Here is a 21,493-nt window from a genome sequence, read left to right as displayed (position 1 = left end):
CAGAAGTTTGACAGTCACTTCAATAGGGAGATCACTACTTTTGCTTCAGGTCACATTTATCACACCTACAGCAGGTAAACCATCAGTAAGCCTGCTGCACAGTCCTGCTTTGTCCAGATGCCTGGGAAATTGCTGACTGGCTATCTATGTTCTCCCTGGCCCCGGTAGAGCCACTCCCCACCCCCCACCCCCCCCCACACACACACTCCCCAAGCTAGTTATAGACGGAAGAAATATTTCTGTTTGGTTTGTTTTAAAGGATTTGTAGCTCTTACCTTTGAAGTTGGCTGTAACTACAATCCAGTTCCCATATTCTCAGCTACACCAAGACTTGCCTGGAATTGGTTCTCCTTGCATTTCTTTACTTGACTTCCTCATCATCTCCCCTCCCTATTGCCTTACCTGAGTTGGTTTTTCTTCCCAATTCACTATATATTGTGTTAGTTCTCCTCTTGCTCTGTTTCCAATATGTTTTGCATTTTATCTGAAACTATAATTCTTCCCAAAAGAACATTTTTTTCTAAATGAACATTTTTAACTGTACACATTTACACCAAATATACATAAGATGGCTCCTGTCTTTAGTCAAAACTGATCCACCCAATCCATAAGCAATTGGAAATTCTAAATAATTAAAACCAAAAGGATCAGTGAAGTCCTTCTCCTCCCCCCAAACCATCCCCTAAAGAATGAAAAGAAGTTGGTCCCTTTAAACCAGGCCCTTGGAATCATTTGGGCCAAGTGTTTGTGAGCAGCTTGTGTTTATGGACTCCACCCAAAAACAGGGAGAAGCAAAATTGAATCTTTGAAGTTTCTTTTCTTCTTATTCTTCCCCTCAAATGAAAAGCTAGTATGATAACCTGGAGAGATGGCTGGGATTTATAGTTGTGGATCTTGGTATCCTAAATGTAAAGCTGGAAGAGACCTTATATTATCATTTTAAAGATGTGGAAACTGAGGTCAAGGAAAGTAGTGACAGAACCAAAGTCAGGATTTGAATACCAGTCTCAAAAACCAAGGGTGGTGCTCCTTCCTCTTATCACAAAAAAGGACCTCTTAACCAGGAGACATCCTAGGGAGAAGATGAGGCTAGAATGGGTGAAACCCCAGGGCTGAAGTAGTTGGTAGCCAATAGATGTATCTGTACAGTGACAGCTGAGCTTCATTTAAGGAAACTGGGGAAGGGGCTGTCGTTAACAGGTATAGCTTGGCATGCCAGGGTGCTATGTGCTCTGGATTTTGCCAGGTCCAGATGGTTTCCCAGAAATGGCTGAAGAAGCTACGTTGTTTGGCTGCCATCCCCTCCTCCACCCTCAGCTTAGCATGCTCATCTGTGTTCAGATGTTTAGCTTCTAATCTCCTGTCTGATTGCTATCTCCTTATGTTCTGGTTTCCTTATTCTGAGGCGGCCTGGGAGGAAAATACTTTTTGTAATTTCTCTTTCCTCCTTAAGGCAGACAAAAGGAACCACCTCTCCTATGACGAGTGAGCCCAGGGCTATCCCAGACTTCTGGTCCATGGATGTTTACCTGGTTCTGGCTCAGTAATGGCTACAATGGGACAATGGGGCATTCATTCCTAGAATCCATGGTCTATGTAGAGCAAACCTGTAGAAACATGACTGAAACTGGTCTATTCAACGAATACTATTCTGTACCTCACCCAGGAGCTTACAGTCAGTCTCCTTGCTTCCCCTTTGACCCCTGCATGCTCCTGTGATGTGACTTTCAAAAGGGAGATATGACTGAATGCCCATTTGCTAGGACATAAAATAACAGATGACTAAATTAATCTCAGAGATTTAAGTAGCAGTGAAAACATATCTGAAATGGTACAGACAAGTGATCCAAGACTTCAGAAAAAGATGTGCTTTAATAGTTGAAAATATCTTAGGAGGTAGTAGAACTTTGGCAAACATTCAAGAAACATACAAGGGCATTTCAGGCCCTCTACACAGATTTCCACTGACTTTTCCAACTTTGTTTCCCATTCATGAACTCCACATTAAGGTCAGACTGACCAACTAGCCACCCCTCAACTCAATACTCCATTTCCTTCTTCCATGCATTTTCCACTCTGCCTCTCAGCCGAGAAGCTTCCTCTCTCCAACCTCCGTCTCCTTGTATTTTGCCTATTTGTGTACCTGCTGTTTCTAGTAGAACACGTGGGCTGTCACTATTTGGAGTTTCCATCTTTATACTCCCAGTGACTGACACAAGAGTAGGTGCTTAATAAGTGTTTAGGGATCTTGAATAGGGACAGAAATCAGAACAGGAAGCCAGACGAGACATACCAGACAACAAAGTCAAAATGTTCCCGTGTCTGCCCTATGAAGCTTATATGTTACATAGAGAAGTTAACTTGCAGCCTCATACATAGATACAAGCAGCAAAACTTGTTTGAAATGGAGATGACTTTGTGCTACCATGGAAAGAGATGAGGACATGGGGATGGAAGCCTGTGACCATAAGACTGCTGTCTAGTTTGGAATATGTGGGGTTAGAGGTAGATAGAAAATAAGCAATTAGCAACAGGCATTTAATGACAAGCAAAGACCATGCCAAAGTGGATCAAAAGAGGGGAAAAAAATTCTTTCAACTATCCTCTCATTACCATTTTCATGTAACAATGACAAAACATATTTACTCATCTGTAATTGTGTTTGCATGTTGTACAGAACAAATCAGAAACATGAGCTCCGCCTTTCAAAACATTTAAATATTTTATGGAACCTGCCCGTTGTTTATTCTCTGGGACCCAACAAAATAACTTGAACGGAAGCTTCTGTGATATTTACTCTACTGAGTTATGTTGTGAATGCTTTTGTGCTTAAGGAGACTTGCTTTCTGAATGAAGGCTTTCCCACAATCCCTACATTCAAAGGGTTTCTCATTACTATGAATTCTCCAGTGTCTTAACAAATCAGAGCGCCCCCTGAAGGCTTTTCCACACCTCTTACAGGCAAAAGACTTCACTCCAGTGTGAATACTCCGATGGCTAGTGAGGCACGAATACCATCTGAAGGTTTTCCCACAACTGTCACAAACATATGGTCTTAGTCCACTATGGATTCTCTTATGTCTAATAAGATCTGAGTTCACCCGGAAAGCTTTCCCACATTCATTACATTCAAAGGGTTTCTCTCCACTGTGAATTCTCTGATGCTGACTTAGGCCTGATTTTCCTGTGAAGCCTCTCCCACATTCATTACAAACATAGGGCTTCTCTCCACTATGAATCCTCTTGTGCTGATTCAGACCTGACCTCCCTATGAAGCCTTTTCCACATTCCTCGCAAACAAAGGGTTTTATTCCACTATGAATCTTCTTATGCTGAATCAAATCAGACTGCCCTTTGAACTTTTTTCCACATTCAGTACACTGAAAGGGTTTCTCTCCTGTGTGAATTCTCTGATGCACTGTAAGAGCTGCCTTCCGTTTGAAGGCCTTCCCACATACCTTACATGCAAAGGGCTTTTCCCCAGTGTGAATTCTCTCATGTTTAGTTAGCTTTGAAATCTGACCAAAAGCTATTCCACATACATTGCATTTAAAAGATTCCTCTCTATTATGAACTTTTTGATGTCTAATAAGGTGTGCATTCCCTCCAAAGAATTTCCCACACTCATTACATTCAAGCATCTTCTTACTACTTTGTTTGGGTTTAATGCCTGATGGTCCTCCTGTCTGGGCTGCCTCTTCATGACTGAGAAACACTGCATTTCGTTTCAGATTCTGACTAAGAGAATCCCATTTCTGAGCTCCTTTTCTTGTATGATTTTCATGGTGCATGGTATTGCAATCCTGGTACCCTTCCCTCTCCTTGCACTCATGGCTTCTCTCCTCTGGAGAGCCATTCCTGCGTAGGTCTGCTGATCCTCCCTGCTGCAGCTCTAACCTGCCTCCACAGTCAGAACCTTCTGGAAACCTTGGGCCCTGGACATTAGCCCTCCAGTTTCCTGCTGGAAACATCCTCTGTGATCCTATATCTTCATTAATGTCCTGCTTTTGGTTACTGGTCTTATTTTTAGCCACTGTGCCATCACCTGAAATGACAAAGAAAAAAAAATAACCCGTTCCCTATGTTTTATCAGTTCTTGTCATATGGACTCTTTGGGCCCAACTTATAGTAGAACAGCTTCCAAGTTCATCGTGGTCTGATCAGCCACAGTTCAACACACTGTACCTTAACCCTGTCATCATGTTGGTCCTTTTCAAGAACAAAGGATAACAACCAAACAACCAGTTCTTGTTACGACAACATTGTCTAGGTTCTGAGAGTTTGGCCAAGGAGATCTGTTTTTAGAGGAGGGTGAGTGAACATGACTATTTTGGAAAGATTTTGCATGACTACACATGTATAACTTGAATTGCTTTCTTTCTCAATGGGGGGGGAGTAAGGATGGGGAGGGGGGAAGGGCGAGAATTTGGAACTCAAAGTTTCAAAAATGAATTTCAAAAATTTTTTTTTACATGTAACTGGGGAAAAATAAAATACTATTTAAAAATAGAGGGGAACAAGTGACTCAGAGAACGGTTGGCAGTGAGGTCACTCTGACCCTCAGGCAGCACATCTGAGGGGAAGGATTTCTCTTTGATGAGAAGGGGGAGGTTAATTTAGTTTCATTTCTATTTATTAATATTTTCCTTTACTTATTGGTCCAGACCTGTAACATCACTGGCATGGAAACTCCCTCCAACAATGCAGATCACCAATTCCTGTAACTTACACAGTTGCCATGGATACTGAGACATTATGATTGCAAGGCTGGCATGACGAGTAGTAGAGGCACACCTTGATCCCAGATCTCCTCAACTCTCTATCCAGGAAGCTATCCTACCCCTGTAATGTTTTTTGCAAATGTTGAAATGTAGGCACTATCACAAAAATGAAAGAATAACTATCACTCGCAGTAGGAAAACACTTAATGTGACTGACTGTAACACCAGACAAGTCACTTCATTCTGTTTGCCTCAGTTTCCCTCATCGGTCAAATGACCTGGAGAAGGAAATGGCAAACCACTCTAGTACCTTTACCAAGAAAACCCCAAATGAGGTCACCAAGAGTCAAATATGGCTGAAATGACTGAAGGATATCAAGGTGAAGGCTTGTGGTTCAGGAGCCCCAGGGGCAAATTCTGTTCCAAAGCTCAAATACTGCATTACCACAAACTGGTCATTTGCTTGACATTACTCAACTAGAAAATGGAGACAATAATATTTGCATCCATCTCCCCTGTGGCAAAACTTTTTCTGTAAACATTAAGGTGCTATGTAATTGTGAATCTTTTTTGTCTCTCTCTATTTATTGGGTGCTTTGGAACAAAGGATCTTTTTTTTTTTTTAGGTTTTGCAAGGCTGATAGGGTCAAGTGACTTGCCCAAGGCCACACAGCTAGGTAATTATTAAGTGTCTGAGACCGAATTTGAACCCAGGTCCTCCTGACTCCAGGGCCAGTGCTCTATCCACTGTGTCACCTAGCCACCCCTAGAAAGGATCTTTTTGAAGGAAAAAAAGAAGAAATTGCTTTTCCCTGAAGATAGTTTCTTGCATCTTTGCCCTTTTCTCCACTCATGTAGTTTAAACCCAAATCACATCTCCCTTTGACTGTTGTACTAGGACCCTAACGCCAAATCTTCCCCCTCTAACACTTAACTGTTCTCCCTGCCTCCAGTATCTGTCCTCCAATCTAGCCTCCACAAAACTGCCTAATCCAGAAACGCCATTCTGACCATGTCAGTCCACAGTTCAAGAAATTTAAGGAACTCCCTATTGCCTGGAGGATAAAATGCAAATTCCCCTATTTAGCATTTCAAACCCCTCCCTAACTAGCTCCTACCTCTCCTGTCCACTTCGGTGGCCCATTACTCCCTATTCACATACCTGAGAATAATCAAACAGTAATCATTTAGTAAGGTTCTACTACGTATGCAAGCATGCAACCGGAAAGACAAACAATCCCAACTCTCTAAGCCAAGTTGGCCTACATCTTGGAGAATCTCCTCTGGATAGCACTCACAGACTGGACCTCATTGCCGTTGCACGCACAATCTCTGGCTTCCTTCAAATCATGGCTAAGGTGCCATCTTCTCCTACTGACAGGAGACCCTTCCCAATCCTTCCTGGGCCTAGGCGCTCTCTCTGCCACCCCACCCCACCCCCAGCCCTAAGCACTGAAATGACTTTGGATTTAGGCAACAGACTCTGCCTCTTCTTTCTGTGTGTGTTATTTCCTTCAATAGAGTCTAAGTTCTTTGAGGGCAGGACTGTTCATTTTTGATTCTGTCTCCTCGGTTCTTATCTACCCCTTTCAGAAACCTTTCACAACTTGGCCCCAAGCTCTCTATCCCGCCTCCCCCTGCCAACCTGATTTCCACTGCACAGAGTCCAAGCAGCATCTTCTCTCTGAAGCCTCTCCCCATTCTCCCCCTGCCTCCCACCACTTGTGATGGCCCTCCCTCCTGACTTTGCATGGATCCAACTACTTTATGTTGGAATAAGAGATGAAGAGCAGGCCTCTGAGTCTGGAAGACCTTTGCTCGTCACCTTGGACAGATAGAGCCATGCTTCTGTGGCTCTGGGCAAGTCATTTAATCCCTCAGGACCTGGGCAACCTGCTAAGACCCTATAAATTGCAGAGGGCTTCCTCATTGTGGGCATTGCACTCATTCATGAAGTCACGGGTCTAATTATATACATGCTTGTCTTCCCCCTTCAAATGGAGGCTTCTACTTTTGGTTGGAAGGAAAGGCCCCCCAAAAGGAAATGAATACCTCTTGGCTAACCCTAACCCAAAGCAAAAAGAGTAAGAGAATTCCTTAAGGTGAGATTATCAGGGAAGGTGAGTCAGGAGACAGATCAAAGCAAAGGTTAAAGTGGACACAGATCGGAAAGAGAGCCAGGCCAGTGGGGGGAGGGGGAGGGGCAGGGCTCCCAGTCAGCTCCCCCTCTCCCCAGATGCCACCTCTTTCCCAAATCTCTCCTCTCCTTCATTGTTCCATTTGGGTAAAGGGCTCAGGACTGCAGGAAGGTTGTTGAGAGTCAGAACAGTCCTGGCCCCCTGGGGTCAGACCAATGGCCCAGCTCACCAGGCTTCAGGGTTAAGGTCACCCTCCATCCAGATCCCACCCCTTAGAAACCAAGTGCTTAAGAGAGGAGGGGGGGAGCTGCAGGCCTGGAATGAGGGGAGGGGGCAGCAGCTTGTAACTTTTGATTGTACAAAAAAAATAATTAAAGATTATTTTCCATTTGAAAAAAAAACTGAGAAGAGGAGGAGCGAAGAGAAAGAAGAGTAATAGAGAAAGTGGAGTGGCGGCACTGCCAGGGGAGCAAGGATGAAGCCTGACAGAAAAATCTGCGAAGACATGGTTAGAAAGATGGAGAGAAAAGGGAAGAGACATCAGCACTAGGAAAAGGGGAAAGTAGCCGTCTGCACATTCCTTTCAGAGTCTAAATCAGTGAGAGCCACAGAAGTATAGACTAGGGTGGGACTTGACTAGGGATGGGGGGTCAAGGGGCTTCAGGGGATTATTTCCGACCATTTGATGGACAAGAGGGGAGGCTAGCATCCTTGTGTCTCTTGCATCTAGCACCTCTGCTCAGGAGTGAGGAATCAGGAGTATCCTGGCCAGACCAAGTATTTAATGATGAAATTTATTGGACTAGAAGCTGGGGAGGGGGGGTGGGGAAGGGCAGACCCTCAGGGATAAAACCGGAGGCCGAGCCAGTCTCAGGGATGCCACAGGCACAATGTCACCTGTCCCAGGACACATGTCCCTTGGGGAACTGGGACAGGATTGGGGCACCAGAGACACTTAGGCCTCATTAGCAAAGCAGTCCAGCTGACTGTGGCCATGGATCCTTGTGTCACTGAATAAACGTGAAATCAAAGGCACATGGGGAGGTGGGGTGCTCTTCTTTGCTGAGGGTGCCACAGAACACCTCTATAAATTTCCCACTCACCTTTGTAATAAAAGGCCCGCTTCTCCTAGGGCAGTGCCTGAGCTAGCCCCAAACCCTGGGTTTACTCCCATGTTCCAATACTGCTGCTTCTCTTCCCTTTCCCTTGTTTCTGATAATTCTTCCCCCTCCCCCCAGATCCCCTCCCCTCTCTCCTCACCCACCCCCCAAGAGCTGTGTCCACCTACCTTTCTGTCCATTGGGCCCCTAGTTCAACATTTACAAATCCCCCTTCACCAGTATCTTCACTTCCACAAGCCCCACAGAAATCAGCCTCCTGTTCACAAAAGGGATCCACCCCAAGTCTCCAGAGCTAGCCTGGGCAAGAGGCCTGCTTCTCTCTCTCCCCAGAGCTCCCAGGCTGGCTGGCCCCTTCCCTTCCACCCAAAGGCTGCGATCTGCACGAGCCCCTGCCTAGTCCTCACTCACCCCGGAGGGAACAGCAGCAGCAACAACAGCAACAAAATTTGGTAGGTTTCCCGTTCCTTTTCCTCCTAGGTCTCTGCAGAGCTGAGCTCCATGTCATCTCCTGGTGTTCCATCTGTACAATCATTGCTGGCTTTTTAAGAAAGCTTCCTATTCATGGGGAAGTCAAGAGAACAGTCTAGATTAGGGGAGGGCTACAGAGCCATCCCAGAGCTCAGCGCCTGGTCAGGATGCTCAGGGGGTAAGGGGGATGGGGGGCGGGGAAGACCATCCAGAATGGTTTTTACAGAAAAGCCCAGGTGGGGGAGCTGAGGGAAGAGAGGCAGTATTTCTCTCTTCTAGAACTGAAGCTAGCATTCCAATGGAGAAATCCCATAGCAAAGATGTTTAACTCTTTAAAGGCAAGGTTCTACTGGCCCTTCATCGAAGAACAAGCCTCCGGGGTCATTTCTCTTGGCTTTGGTCAAGCTGCAGGGAAAACACAAAGGAGCCGAAGGACTTCAAAGAGCACAGATACAGAGCTGGAAGGAATTCTTCATTTTACAGTGGAAGAAACTGAGGCACAGAGGTGAAGTCACTCTGCTGAAGGTCAAACAGGTCTAAGTGGCAGGATATGACCCCAATCCTTTGATTCCAAAGCCTGGGCTCATTCTGCTGTTCTCTGTTACTACCTCTCTCGCAGAATTTCATGCTAATGACTTGTTCTCCTAAACAGGTAACTATGACACTGCATGCAGTTTTAAATTACGGAGAAGTCTCCCTGTTTCCAAGAATTATGATAATAGTCATTTCAGGAGTGGGGAAAGTTCCTGAGAATGTCCTGATCCTGTGTCTGCCCTGGAATCCGTGGAAACTGGAAAACGACACCATCTATGAGATGGATGAGAGGTAAGAGGAGACCTAGTTTTGCTACTGCAGTCCCCATGAGCTTTCTGCGATGTCACCCCTACATGCTGCCCTGGGACCAAGACCTCTCTATGGCCCAGATAGCTGGTGGAGGCCCAACTCAAGGCCCAAGCTGGATGTGCAGCAGCCACCCACTGCGCTGGGTGCCCAAGCATGGTAAACAGTGGTCAGCTACTGAACTGGATGCACAGCTGCTATCTGCTGAGCTGGGTGTCCAAGTTTGGTAAAAATGACTACTCACTGAGCAGAAGCAGCCACCCACTGAGCTGGATGCTCAGCTACCACTCACTGAAATGGGTGTCCAAGCTTAGAAAACAGCAGTCACCCACCGAACTGGATGCGCAGCAGCCACCCATTGAAATGGGTGTCCAAGCTGGAAGTGCAGCAGCCACCCACTGAGATGGATGCCCAAGCTTAGTAAACAGTGGTCACCCACTGAGTTGGATGCTCAGCTGCCACCTGCTGAAACGGGTGCCCAAACTGGATGCACAGCGGCCACCCACTGAAATGGGTGTCCAAGTTTGGCAAAAATGACCACCCACTGAGCTAGATGTGCAGCAGTCGCCCGCTGAAATGGGTGCCCAAACTAGATGTGCAGCGGCCACCCACTGAAATGGGTGCCTAAACTGGATGCACAGCGGCCACCTGCTGAAATGGGTGCCCAAACTGGATGCGCAGCAGCCACCCGCTGAAATGGGTGCCCAAGCTTGGCAAACAACAGTCACCCACTAAGCTGGATGCTCAGCTGCCACCCGCTGAAATGGGTGTCCAAGTTTGGCAAAAATGACCACCCACTGAGCTAGATGTGCAGCAGTCGCCCGCTGAAATGGGTGCCCAAACTAGATGTGCAGCGGCCACCCACTGAAATGGGTGCCTAAACTGGATGCACAGCGGCCACCTGCTGAAATGGGTGCCCAAACTGGATGCGCAGCAGCCACCCACTGAAATGGGTGTCCAAGCTTGGCAAACAACAGTCACCCACTAAGCTGGATGCTCAGCTGCCACCCGCTGAAATGGGTGTCCAAGTTTGGCAAAAATGACCACCCGCTGAGCTAGATGTGTAGCAGTCGCCCTCTGAAATGGGTGCCCAAACTGGATGCGCAGCAGCCACCCACTGAAATGGGTGTCCAAAGCTTGCAATGGTCACCCACTGAGCTGGATGTGTAGCTGCCACCCACTGAAATGGGTGTCCAAGCTTGGTAAACAACAATCACTCACTGAGTTAGATGTGTAGCAGTCACCCGCTGAAATGGGTGCCCAAACTGGATGTACAGCAGCCACCCGCTGAAATGAGTGTCCAAGCTTGGCAAACAACAGTCACTCACTGAGCTGAATGCGCAGCAGCCACCCGCTGAAATGGGTGCCTAAGTTTGGTAAACAGTGGTCACCCACTGAACTGGATGCGCAGCGCCACCAGCTGCTGAACTGGGTGTCCAAGTTTGGTAAAAATGACCACCCACTGAGCTGGATGCGTAACTGCCACCCACTGAAATGGGTGTCCAAGCTTGGCAAACAACAGTCACCCACTGAGCTAGGTGTACAGCAGTCACCCACTGAAATGGGTGCCCAAACTGGATGCACAGCAGCCACCCACTGAAATGGGTGTCCAAGCTGAATGTGCAGCAGCCACCCACTGAAATGGGTGCCTAAGTTTGGTAAACAGTAGTCACCCACTGAGCTGATGCGCAGCAGCCACCCATTGGAGATAGATGCCCAAGCCTGGAAAACAGTGGTCATCCACTGAGCAGGATGCGCAGCTGCCACCCACTGAAATGGGTATCCAAGATGAATGCACAGTAGCTACCCACTGAAATGGGTGCCTAAGTTTGGTAAACAGTGGTCACCCACTGAGCTGGATGCACAGCAGCCACCCCATGGGTGTCCAAGCTTGGTAAACAATGGTCACCCACTGAGCTGATGCACAGCAGCCACCCACAGAGATGGATGCCCAAGCTTGGAAAACAGAAGTCACCACTGAGCTGGATGATCAGCTGCCACCTGTTGAAATGGGTGTCCAAGCTGAATGCACATCAGCTACCCACTGAAATGGGTGCCTAAGTTTGGTAAAACAGTGGTCACCCACTGAGCTGGATGCATGGCAGCCACCCTATGGGTGCACTGAGCTGATGCGCAGCAGCCACCCACGGAGATGGATGCCCAAGCTTGGAAAACAGTGGTCACCACTGAGCTGGATGCACAGCTGCCGCCCACTGAAATGGGTGTCCAAGCTGAGTGCTCAGCAGCCACCCACTGAAATGGGTGCCTAACTAAATTTGGTAAACGGTGGCCACCCACAAGATTAGTCACTACATCAATCAGATCTATCAAAATTCTAAGTTTTTCCAATATTGCCATTAGCATGTAAAGTATTCTCCTGGTTCACCTCACTTCTGAAGCAGTTCATATGAATTTTTTCATGTTTCCTTGAAAATTATCATCCATCATTTCTTACAATACAACATTATCTCATTACATTCATATGCCATAACTTATTCAGTCTTTCTCCAGTTGATGGCTACCTCCTTAGCTTTCAGATCTTCACAATACCAGAAGAAAGAACTATTTCTAATATTGTTTTATATCTAGGATCTACCTTTTTCCCCTTTCTTTGATGTCCTTCCAATATTTGTCATTTTCTTTTTTATCAACTTTGTCATGCTGACAAATGTGACCTGGAGTCTTAGAATTGCTTTAAAATGTGCATTTCCTTATTAGTGAGTTAGAACAATTTTTGATATGGCTAAAGATAATTCAAACTTCCTCCCTTAGGAACTACCTCATTGCTAAGGTCATTGGTTTTCAAACTCTATGTGACAATGCCCCACCCCTTCTAATAAAATAATAATTTATATAACAAAACTTATATATTCTGACCTTGTGTTAGCTGAGGAATGGTTTGGTGAAATTATTTAAATAATTTTAAAGAGATTAGTCTTAATATTATCTTTGTAACCAAATATGGTATGTCTAAACCTAGAATACTGTTTTAAGTGCTAATCACCAAACCTAAAGACAGAAATAAAAAAACGTGAAAATGTCCAGAGAAGAGCAATGAAAAAGACAGGGGCCAAATTCAGATGAATTGCGGTGATTAATCTTGGTTTTAGGGGGCAGAGAGTGAAAACACATTTTCTACTTCTGAATAAAGAATGGGGAGCTGAGGACCCTCTCACACAATCTGGGGTGATTTTGCTTAACTTTTTTTTTTAATATGTTACAGTGGAAGGTTGAATTGGCTGTGAGGGTGAATTGGATCAGTTGCTTCTGATCAGGGTTCCATAGTTCCCATATCGGAAATGTAGAGGTGAGAGGAGGAAAGAGGTGGAGGGGGAAAGTAACTTGTATGAAAAGCAGAAGCTATCAATCATTTTTTAATCAGGGATAAAGGTCCCATTTTTAAGATACATAAGAAATTAATTCACATTTATAAGCAGCTTAATAATAGTTTTCCAGTCAATATGGAAAACAGTTTGGAACTCTATCCAAAAAGTCACATAACCATGCATACCCTTTGGGCCCGTGTCTATACCCTAAAAAGAAGGAGGAAAAGAGAGGTCCTACATATACGAAAGTATTTTTTATGGTAAAGACCTGGACACTAGATAGGTGTCCATCATTTAGGGAATGGCTGAAAAAATCATGCTCTATAAATGTAACAGGATACTATTGCTTAACACATAGTAGGTCCTTAATAAATGCTTATTGGAGGCGGATATGTGGCAAAGTAACCCCATTGCCTCGCAAAAACCTAAATAAATAAATAAATAAATAAATAAAGACTTACAGATCCACCATTGTGCTTTTTTGTCTGTCTTTACATAGCAATGGGGTTAAGTGACTTGCCCAAGGTCACACAGCTAGGTAATTATATTAAGTGTCCAAGGTCAAATTTGAACTCAGGTCTTCCTGACTCGAGGACCAGTGCTCTATCCACTGCACCACCTAGCTTAAAGCCCCATTGTACTTTAAGAAATGATGGAAGACATGGTTTTAGAGAAACGAGGGAAGACTGATGCATAATGAAGTGAGGAGAACAATAAGAATTTATATAATAATAACACTGTAAAAACATACAATTTTGAAGACTTAAGAACTCTGATCAATACTATAGTCAATCATAATTTCAGAGTACTTATAATGAAGTCTTCTGTCTACCTCCCAAAAGAGAAATCATGGAAAAAATAGGTAGAATGACACACTCATTTTGGGGTATGACCAACATGGGAATTTATTTCGTTCGTGTATATTTGTTAGAAAAGGTTCGTTGGGGCGGCTAGGTGGCGCAGTGGATAGACCACCGGCCCTGGGGTCAGGAGTGCCTGAGTTCAAATCCAGCCTCAGACACTTAATATAATTACCTAGCTGTGTGACCTTGGAAAAGCCACTTAACCCCATTGCTTTGCAAAAAACCCAAAAGATTCGTCATTCTTTTCTTTTTTTTCTAATAAATGTGGGTGAGAAGGTGTGAGAGAGGGGAAATGTCTATGCTTATTCATTGAAAAAAATTTAAATAACATGAAATTATAATTATTTGTAATTCTATAACAAATGCATTTAATTTTTGTGATTTTTTTTTTACTGGAAAAAAAAATTCCCACAGAAATTTTTCAGTTAGCAAGGAGGGATTGTAAGGTACATCCCTAAGTTTCTGAAACACATATAAGTTAGGGCAACTGCCACTCTCACTCCAGCAGTCCTGAGGAGCTACTAAAAGAGCTAGACCAGGGAGATTTTTCTTTTTGGTCATCTTCATCCAGTAAGTAAGTAGCCCCTTATCTACCTAATATACCGACACAGTTGTGCAGAGAATCCCAAATTTACAGAGGAGTTCGTTTGAATACTGGGGATTTATCCAAAAGGCAAAAGGATGATTTTTTAAGGTACATTATTTATAAATTGTTTCCATTATTAAATTCAGTTGTTATTATTACAAAGTGAGGTAACACCTATTCTTTAAAGATATAAATCTTTTAAAATACAATTGAGAGATTTAATAAAAAAAAAACTAATTTGTCTAGTCCAGTGTCAAACATGATGGATAGAAACACTAGCTTGGAGTGAGAAAGACTTGAGTTCAAATCCAAGCTCAGAAACTCACTAGTTATGTGCCTCTGAGCCAGTGATTTAACCTCTGTCTGCCTCAGTTTCCCAATGTGTCAAATGAGCATATTGTTCTCATTTGCCCCTACCTCCCACACTTGGTGTGAGGATTAAATGAGATCATAATTGTCAAATGCTTTACAAATTTTAAAACACCATCTAAATGTTGCTATCATTATTAGTTATCCATTCTTAACAAATGAAACCAAGGACAGATTTAAGTCCTAGGGTAAGAGGTAGAAAAAGGAGCAAAGTGGTCTTCTTACCTACTGTCACCACATTCTGGTAATTCTCCAGCATCACTTCCCTGTACATTTGCTTCTGATCAGGGGTCAGTAGTTCCCATTCGTCCTTTAAGAAATACAGTGCCACATCCTCAAAGGTCACACAATCCTAAAACAATAAAGGTTTTTTAAATTGGTTTTTTATTGTTCCAGGGAGAGTCGATTTACCATAAAGTCTGGAGAATTGCTTTTGATTCAGTACAGTAGTAACTATGAGAACTAAGAAGACAATGGACCCACCACCACAGCAAGTAGCAAGAATTCTGAGTGCTGGTCCTGCCCATCACATATTCAGTATCTAATCTTAGGCAAATCATTACCTCTTGAGATCCACCTCCCTAAAGCAAAAATGGGAAAAGGATCACCTGAAATAATAGCTGTGAAAAATCTGAAAAGTCAATATTTTAAAAGCAGAGTATTTTTTATATTTAGATAAATGCTTGAGAGAAAGGGAAAAGACTGAAGAAAGAAGCTCAGGATAATGAGAGTGGAAGAGAAGGAACAGTAATTCTTAGGAAAAGAGATACCCCATTGCATTCAATCATCAGAGATGAAGATCTCATTCAGTAAGGATAAAGTCAACTATAGCTCACCTGAGACCAGACTGTCAGATGAGTAGCTGCTATCCTTTCTTCTCCCATGATTCCTCTGGAAGTGACAAGAAAAGCAACCTAATGAATAAGTGGGAAGGGCAGAAACAGCCATGAGTTGAATTCAAGCAAATAAATCCTCTGGCTGCATCACTAGGATCATCCTTGGCCAGCCACAGATGACTCAAGAAGAACCTGAGAACAGCTTCTCTCTGTCTTTCGTATCTCATCAATTATCATTTACTAAACATATATATATATATATATATATATATACACACACACACACACACACACACACACACACACACATATGTGTGTATTTTATGGAACCTAAAAGTATATTATCTCTTATACTTCTCTATGTCATTCATTTTGGCAAGTACAACTTTAAAAATGGAAATAATCCAAGAATGGTTATAGATCATTATTTGAAATTTTTAACAATTAAATCTCACATTTTCTTATTATCATGATAAATTAAAACATATTGAAAATCCTCATTTAGAATATGTTGCCAAGACAATCTTTTTCAGAGAAAATAAGGTACTTTTAAAATATATATTTTTTAAAGTTGGTATTCTCCCCACATGATGTGGGGAGAACTAGTCCACAGGTACAAATAGAGGGAAGAAAGGTGGAGATAGAAGAATTTTAGAATTCATCCAATTCAAATGAGCCATTCCTTCCCTTGTGTTTAGAATTTGGAGTATCCCCTTCTGCCCCATCAACCACCTGGTTTTATTTAGGGAATTCTTAGCTTAGTGTTGCCAGGAACATCTTTCCAATTTTCCTCAACAATAATGGACATCCTAGGTCACCCCTGGGCCCCATCACTCACTAAAACCTGCAAGATCAGGATCGAAAGGCTAACGTTTAAGAAAGTTCTGTATTAGACCCCTGGGATGGACTACTCCAGTAATCATATTGACATTTGGTTGTCCTGGGGAGGGGAGGGGTCTAATGAGACATGAAACATGGTACATTGGGGCTATTTAGCAATGGATGTCCCACAACACTGCTAAAGTTCCACCAAAAGCAGAAGAAAATGTCATTGGGAAAGATTTAACCAAATAAATGAAAATGCAATAAAACATGCATAATATTACAATCTTAAACCAAATTCAGTTTGCCCTTCACTAAGGTTTAGCAACCCCTTTTCTGTATCTTTTTAAAAGGGGAGCGAGGAGAAGCGCTCCTCAAAATGGCTTCTTCCACCCGGTTAGAAACCAAAATGAAAGATAACTGGGAAATATTAAACAAAATAAATGAAAATGCAATGAAACATGCATAATATAACAATCTTAACCTGAAATCAGTTTGCCCTTCCCTAAGGTTTAAGCAACCCCTTCTCTACTTTTTTTTTTAAAGGGGAGCGCGGAGAAGCGCTCGTCAAAATGGCTTCTTCCCCCGGCTGGAAACCAGAATGAAATATAAGTGGGAAAGATTTAACCAAATAAATGAAAATGCAATAAAACGTGCATAATATTACAATCTTAAACCAAATTCGGTTTGCCCTTCACTAAAGTTTAGCAACCCCTTTTCTGTATCTTTTTAAAAGGGGAACAAGGAGAAGCGCTCCTCAAAATGGCTTCTTCCACCCGGTTAGAAACCAGAATGAAAGATAACTGGGAAATATTAAACAAAATATAGGGAAATGCAATGAAACATGCATAATATAACAATCTTAACCCTGAAATCAGCTTGCCCTTCTCTAAGGTTTAGCAACCCCTTCTCTACTTTTTTTTTAAAAGGGGAGCGCGGAGAAGCGCTCGTCAAAATGGCTTCTTCCCCCGGCTGGAAACCAGAATGAAATATAAGTGGGAAAGATTTAACCAAATAAATGAAAATGCAATAAAACATGCATAATGTTACAATCTTAAAGCAAAATCAGTTTACCCTTCACTAAGGTTTAGCAACCCCTTCTCTACTTTTTTTTAAAGGGGAGCGCCAAGAAGCGCTCGTCAAAATGGCTTCTCCCCCCCCCTCCCGCTGGAAACCAGAATGAAAGATAACTGGGAAATATTAAACAAAATATAGGGAAATGCAATGAAGCATGCATAATATAACAATCTTAAGCCCGAAATCAGCTTGCCCTTCTCTAAGGTTTAGCAACCCCTTCTCTACTTTTTTTTAAAGGGGAGCGCCAAGAAGCGCTCGTCAAAATGGCTTCTTCCCCCCCCCCCCCCGCTGGAAACCAAAATGAAAGATAAGTGGGAAAGATTTAACAAAATAAATGAAAATGCAATAAAACATGCATAATATTACAATCTTACAATCTAAGTCAATATATTTTTCTTTTCTTAGGGTTAGTGGCCCTTTCTTTACTTTTTACTGACCAAGATGGCGGTTTTCCTTCCCGCTTGAAACCCGGAATAAAATGTAATGGGGAATATTAATAAAATAAATGGAAATACAATAAAGCCTACATAATATTACCTTAAAACTAAACCAATATGTCTTCATCAAAGGATTAAAAGTCCCTTCTTTACTACTTTATTAAAAAGGGGAGGCAGGGGAAGAGAAGATGCACTAGCCAAGATGGCGTCTATCATGCTTCTGACTATAAACCGCAGGTTCTACTCTAGAAAATCGATTGGTATAAATCCAAGTAATTAGGCTCCCATTTTACAGAAGAGGAAACTGAGGTTAGACAGGGGATGAGTTTCTATTTTATGAGAAAATTAGAACTCAGGTTCCTGACTCAGAGGTGAAAGGGGGAAATAGAAGCAGGAGGGAAAGCAGCAAACATAAAAGGGAAAAAGCAGAAATAGCGGCTGAAGCGGCAGATGTCCATCCCAAGGACCACTGACGAATCTCACCTCTGAATCCCTTGGTCACAGTATTCGACTGACCGGTCCCATCTCCTGAGTGACCGATCCGCCCTCCCACTGAGAAATAGTGCTCCCGAATGCAGAGGGGGGCACTGCTATATGGCATTGGGGCGGGATTTCCCATGGGCAGAAAGCGTGGGATTTCCCAGAGTGTAGAGGAAGGGTGGGACTGCCTCTTTTAGTGCAGAGTGTGATGCCGCACGTGGACACAGAGGGTCTCTCGTGGCCCAGGGGCTCCTCGTGTGGCATAGAGGGTGGGGCCTCTTGCAGTGGGGGGGGGGGGGGGTTGTGTGGCGCAAAGGCAGGGTTTTCAGACTTCAGAGGAAGGGAGGTACTCTTCAGTTAGTGCAGAAGGAAGGGTCTCAAGTGGCATGGAGGGCTTTTCGTAGCTCAGTGAGGTGGGACCTCATGGCACAAAGGCGAGGCTTCCCAGAGTGCAGAGGAAGCCATGAAAAGCCTCTTTTAGTGCGGTGGGTGCAGCCAAAGCTTCCCAGAGTGCAGAGGAAGCCATGAAAAGCCTCTTTTAGTGCATTGGGCAGAGCTTCACATGGTGCAGAGGAAGGGATGGAAAGCCTCTTTTAGTGCAGGGGGCAGAATTTTACAGAGTACAGAGGAAGCAAGGGAGAGCCTCTTTTAGTGCAGATGGAGGGGCCTCAAGTGACACAGAGCGTCTCTGGCGACCTAAGCGAGGTGGGACCTCGTGGCACAAAGGCGAGGCTCCCACAGTGCAAAGGGAGCCATGAAAAGCCTCTTTTAGTGCGGTGGGCGGGGCCACACGTGGAACCAGTCGAAGCTTCCCAGAGCGCAGAAGAAGCCATGAAAAGCTTCTTTTAGCGCGGTGGGTGGGGCTTCACATGGTGCAGAGGAAGGGATGGAAAGCCTCTTTTAGCGCGGTGGGCGGGGCCTCGCGTGGCGCAGAGGCGGGGCTTCCCAGAGCGCAGTGGAAGCCATGAAAAGTCTCTTTTAGCGCGGTGGGCGGGGCCTCGCGTGGCGCAGAGGCGGGGCTTCCCAGAGGGCCGAGGATGGGAGGGCGCAGCGCTTTGACTGCAGAGGGCGGGGCCTCTGGCGGCCCAGGGAGGGCGGGGGCCTGGCTGGGGCCGGGGGCTGGGTGCCGAGGGGGCTCCTTGCTGGCAGGCCTCTTCTGAGCACTCCATCCCGTGCCTCCCTCCCGCCAGACTCCTCCCTCCCAGGGCCAAAGCTCGGCATGGAGCTGTCACCCCCTCTCCCCCCCCCCCAGGCGGGAAGACCTGAATGCATGACCCATGTGACCCTGGACAAGTCACTGAACCTGCACCTTCATTCCCCTGCCAAGACCGTATTTTTGCCCCTGGGTTCCAAAGTCCTAGCTCTGGCGAGCCCCCGGGTGGGGGGGAGGGGCCCTTGTCAACCCTCCAGCCCCGGTTTGGCTGACGTCCTTTCACCGCCAGCCCCTTGGGCGCCTGGACCTGAACCCACTTCCCCAGCACTCCACGTCACCCCTGGGTCCGTGACCGTCCTGCCTGGAGGAGATGTGCTGACGGGGGAGCAGACGTGCAAAATCCGGGGGCCTTTGGGTTGGGATCAGATCTTGCCTTGCAGGGGAGGGGGATTCCCAGCACTACTGAGCCCCCAGGTTTCTTTTGTGCTCTCTGCTCTTCCCGCCCTTGTCTCCATCCTCCTTGGGCTCCTCTCCCTTCCCTACCTATTTCTGCCATGGGCCACTCCTGCAACCCCAGACAGACCCACAAAACCGGCCTGTAAAAGTTGTGCAGCATCTAACAGGGAGGTGGCCTTGCCACCTAAGCAATTAGACCTGTGACCATCCTGTCCCATCACCCTCCATTCTGATTTTGTTCTTTGGAGGGTTTTTTTTGCAAGGCAAACGGGGTTAAGTGACTTGCCCAAGGCCACACAGCTAGGTAATTAGTAAGTGTCTCAGACCGGATTTGAACCCAGGTCCTCCTGACTCCAGGGCTGTACTCTATCCACTGCACCACCTACCCGCCCCTACCCTCTACTTCATCACAGCCTTAACGACTATGGTTCTTAACTGGAAAGCACATAGAAAAAACAATGCCTTTTTAAAAATTGTCACTATTCATCCAGAAAAGCTGCATCAAGTTGGGTTTTTTTTTTTCTCTTTAGGAACTATGTACCTAAGCCCAACTCTGAGATTTAGGATGCCCTGACATCCCACACCCCTCTTCCTCTCCAAACAGCATCATTTGACAGTATTCAGTTTGGACAACCAAAACATTTTATGCTGCTAATATGTGACCTTGAGACATATAACAGTTGAATGGGCCGCCCTACCTCCACCATTCTGAACAATGATGCAGACCACAATTTTTCTAAATCCATTTGAAATCATACCCTTTCTTTAGATCACCCATCATGAGGCCTAATTTGATAAACTTTTCAAAATACAACTTGCTGCAAGATTCCCCTCTTTTTTTATTTGTTTTTGCAACTACAGGTAATGATACTTTTTACCAATTTCTTTTGGCAAGGTTATGAGTTTTACAGTTTTTCTCTCTCCCTCCCTTCCCTCCCCCTAACAGAAAGCAATCTGATATAAGTTTTATATTTATATCCAAGCTACACATATAGATTGATATGGAACATGTGAGACAAGAATCAGATCCAAAAGGAAGAAACAAAACATTAGAGGAAAAAATGGCATAATACATGACAACTTTTAAAAAATGGAGGACAATGAGTTTTGGTCTTCATTTCAATTACACAGTTCTCTCTGGATGTGGAGGGTATTTTCCATCACAACTCTTTTAAAGTTGTCATTGAGGGGCAGCTAGTTGGCATGCCAGCCCTGGAATCAGGAGCACCTTCAGACATTTAATAATTACCTAGCTGTGTGACCTTGGGCAATAATAAATAAAATTATCTTTCATTATTGTGGTGCTGCTGAAATGAACAAGTCCACCATGATTGATCATGATCCCATGTTGACAGTAATGTGTATAACATTCTGATTCTGCTCAGTTCACTCAACATCAATTCATGCACGTCTTTCCAGGCTTTTTTGATATCCTGTCCCTCATTATTTCTAATAAAACAATAGTGTTCCATCACACTCATATACCACAGTTTGTTCAGCCATTCCCCAAAGGATGGGCATCCCCTCAATTTTGAGTTCTATCACCACTACAAAAAGAGTTGCTATAAATATTTTTGTTCATGTGCATTTCTTTACCCTTTTTTCATGATCTCTTCAGAAAGATTCCTCTTTTGAAAATCCTGAGCAACTTGCTATGAACAATGCCATCCACATTCATGGAGTCTGAATGCAGAGCAAAGCATCTTATGTTCACTTTTTCAAACTTCTTTTATGTTTTTTCTTTCTTTCTCATACTTGCTTCCTTCCTTTCAATTCTTCTTTCACAACAGGATTAATATG

The 21,493-nt window shown here is 44.4% G+C and overlaps 1 protein-coding gene across 1 annotated transcript in view; it reads right to left on the bottom strand.

Moving 5' to 3' along the window:
- Nucleotides 1–281: 281 nt before the first annotated feature.
- LOC141499827 (uncharacterized) overlaps nucleotides 282–21,493 on the bottom strand; it is a 101,011-nt gene continuing 79,799 nt past the window's right edge. Inside the window, exon 6 of the mRNA XM_074202583.1 lies at nucleotides 282–3,564. Coding sequence (XP_074058684.1) covers nucleotides 2,799–3,564 — 766 coding nt within the window. The 3' untranslated portion in view covers nucleotides 282–2,798. The remainder of the gene's footprint in view (nucleotides 3,565–21,493) is intronic.

This window comes from Macrotis lagotis, chromosome X, assembly GCF_037893015.1.
Source record: "Macrotis lagotis isolate mMagLag1 chromosome X, bilby.v1.9.chrom.fasta, whole genome shotgun sequence".
Classification (NCBI taxonomy): Eukaryota; Metazoa; Chordata; class Mammalia; order Peramelemorphia; family Peramelidae; genus Macrotis; species Macrotis lagotis.
The sequence above is the reverse complement of the archived record's forward strand: the minus strand, read 5'-3'. Positions and strand labels throughout refer to the sequence as shown.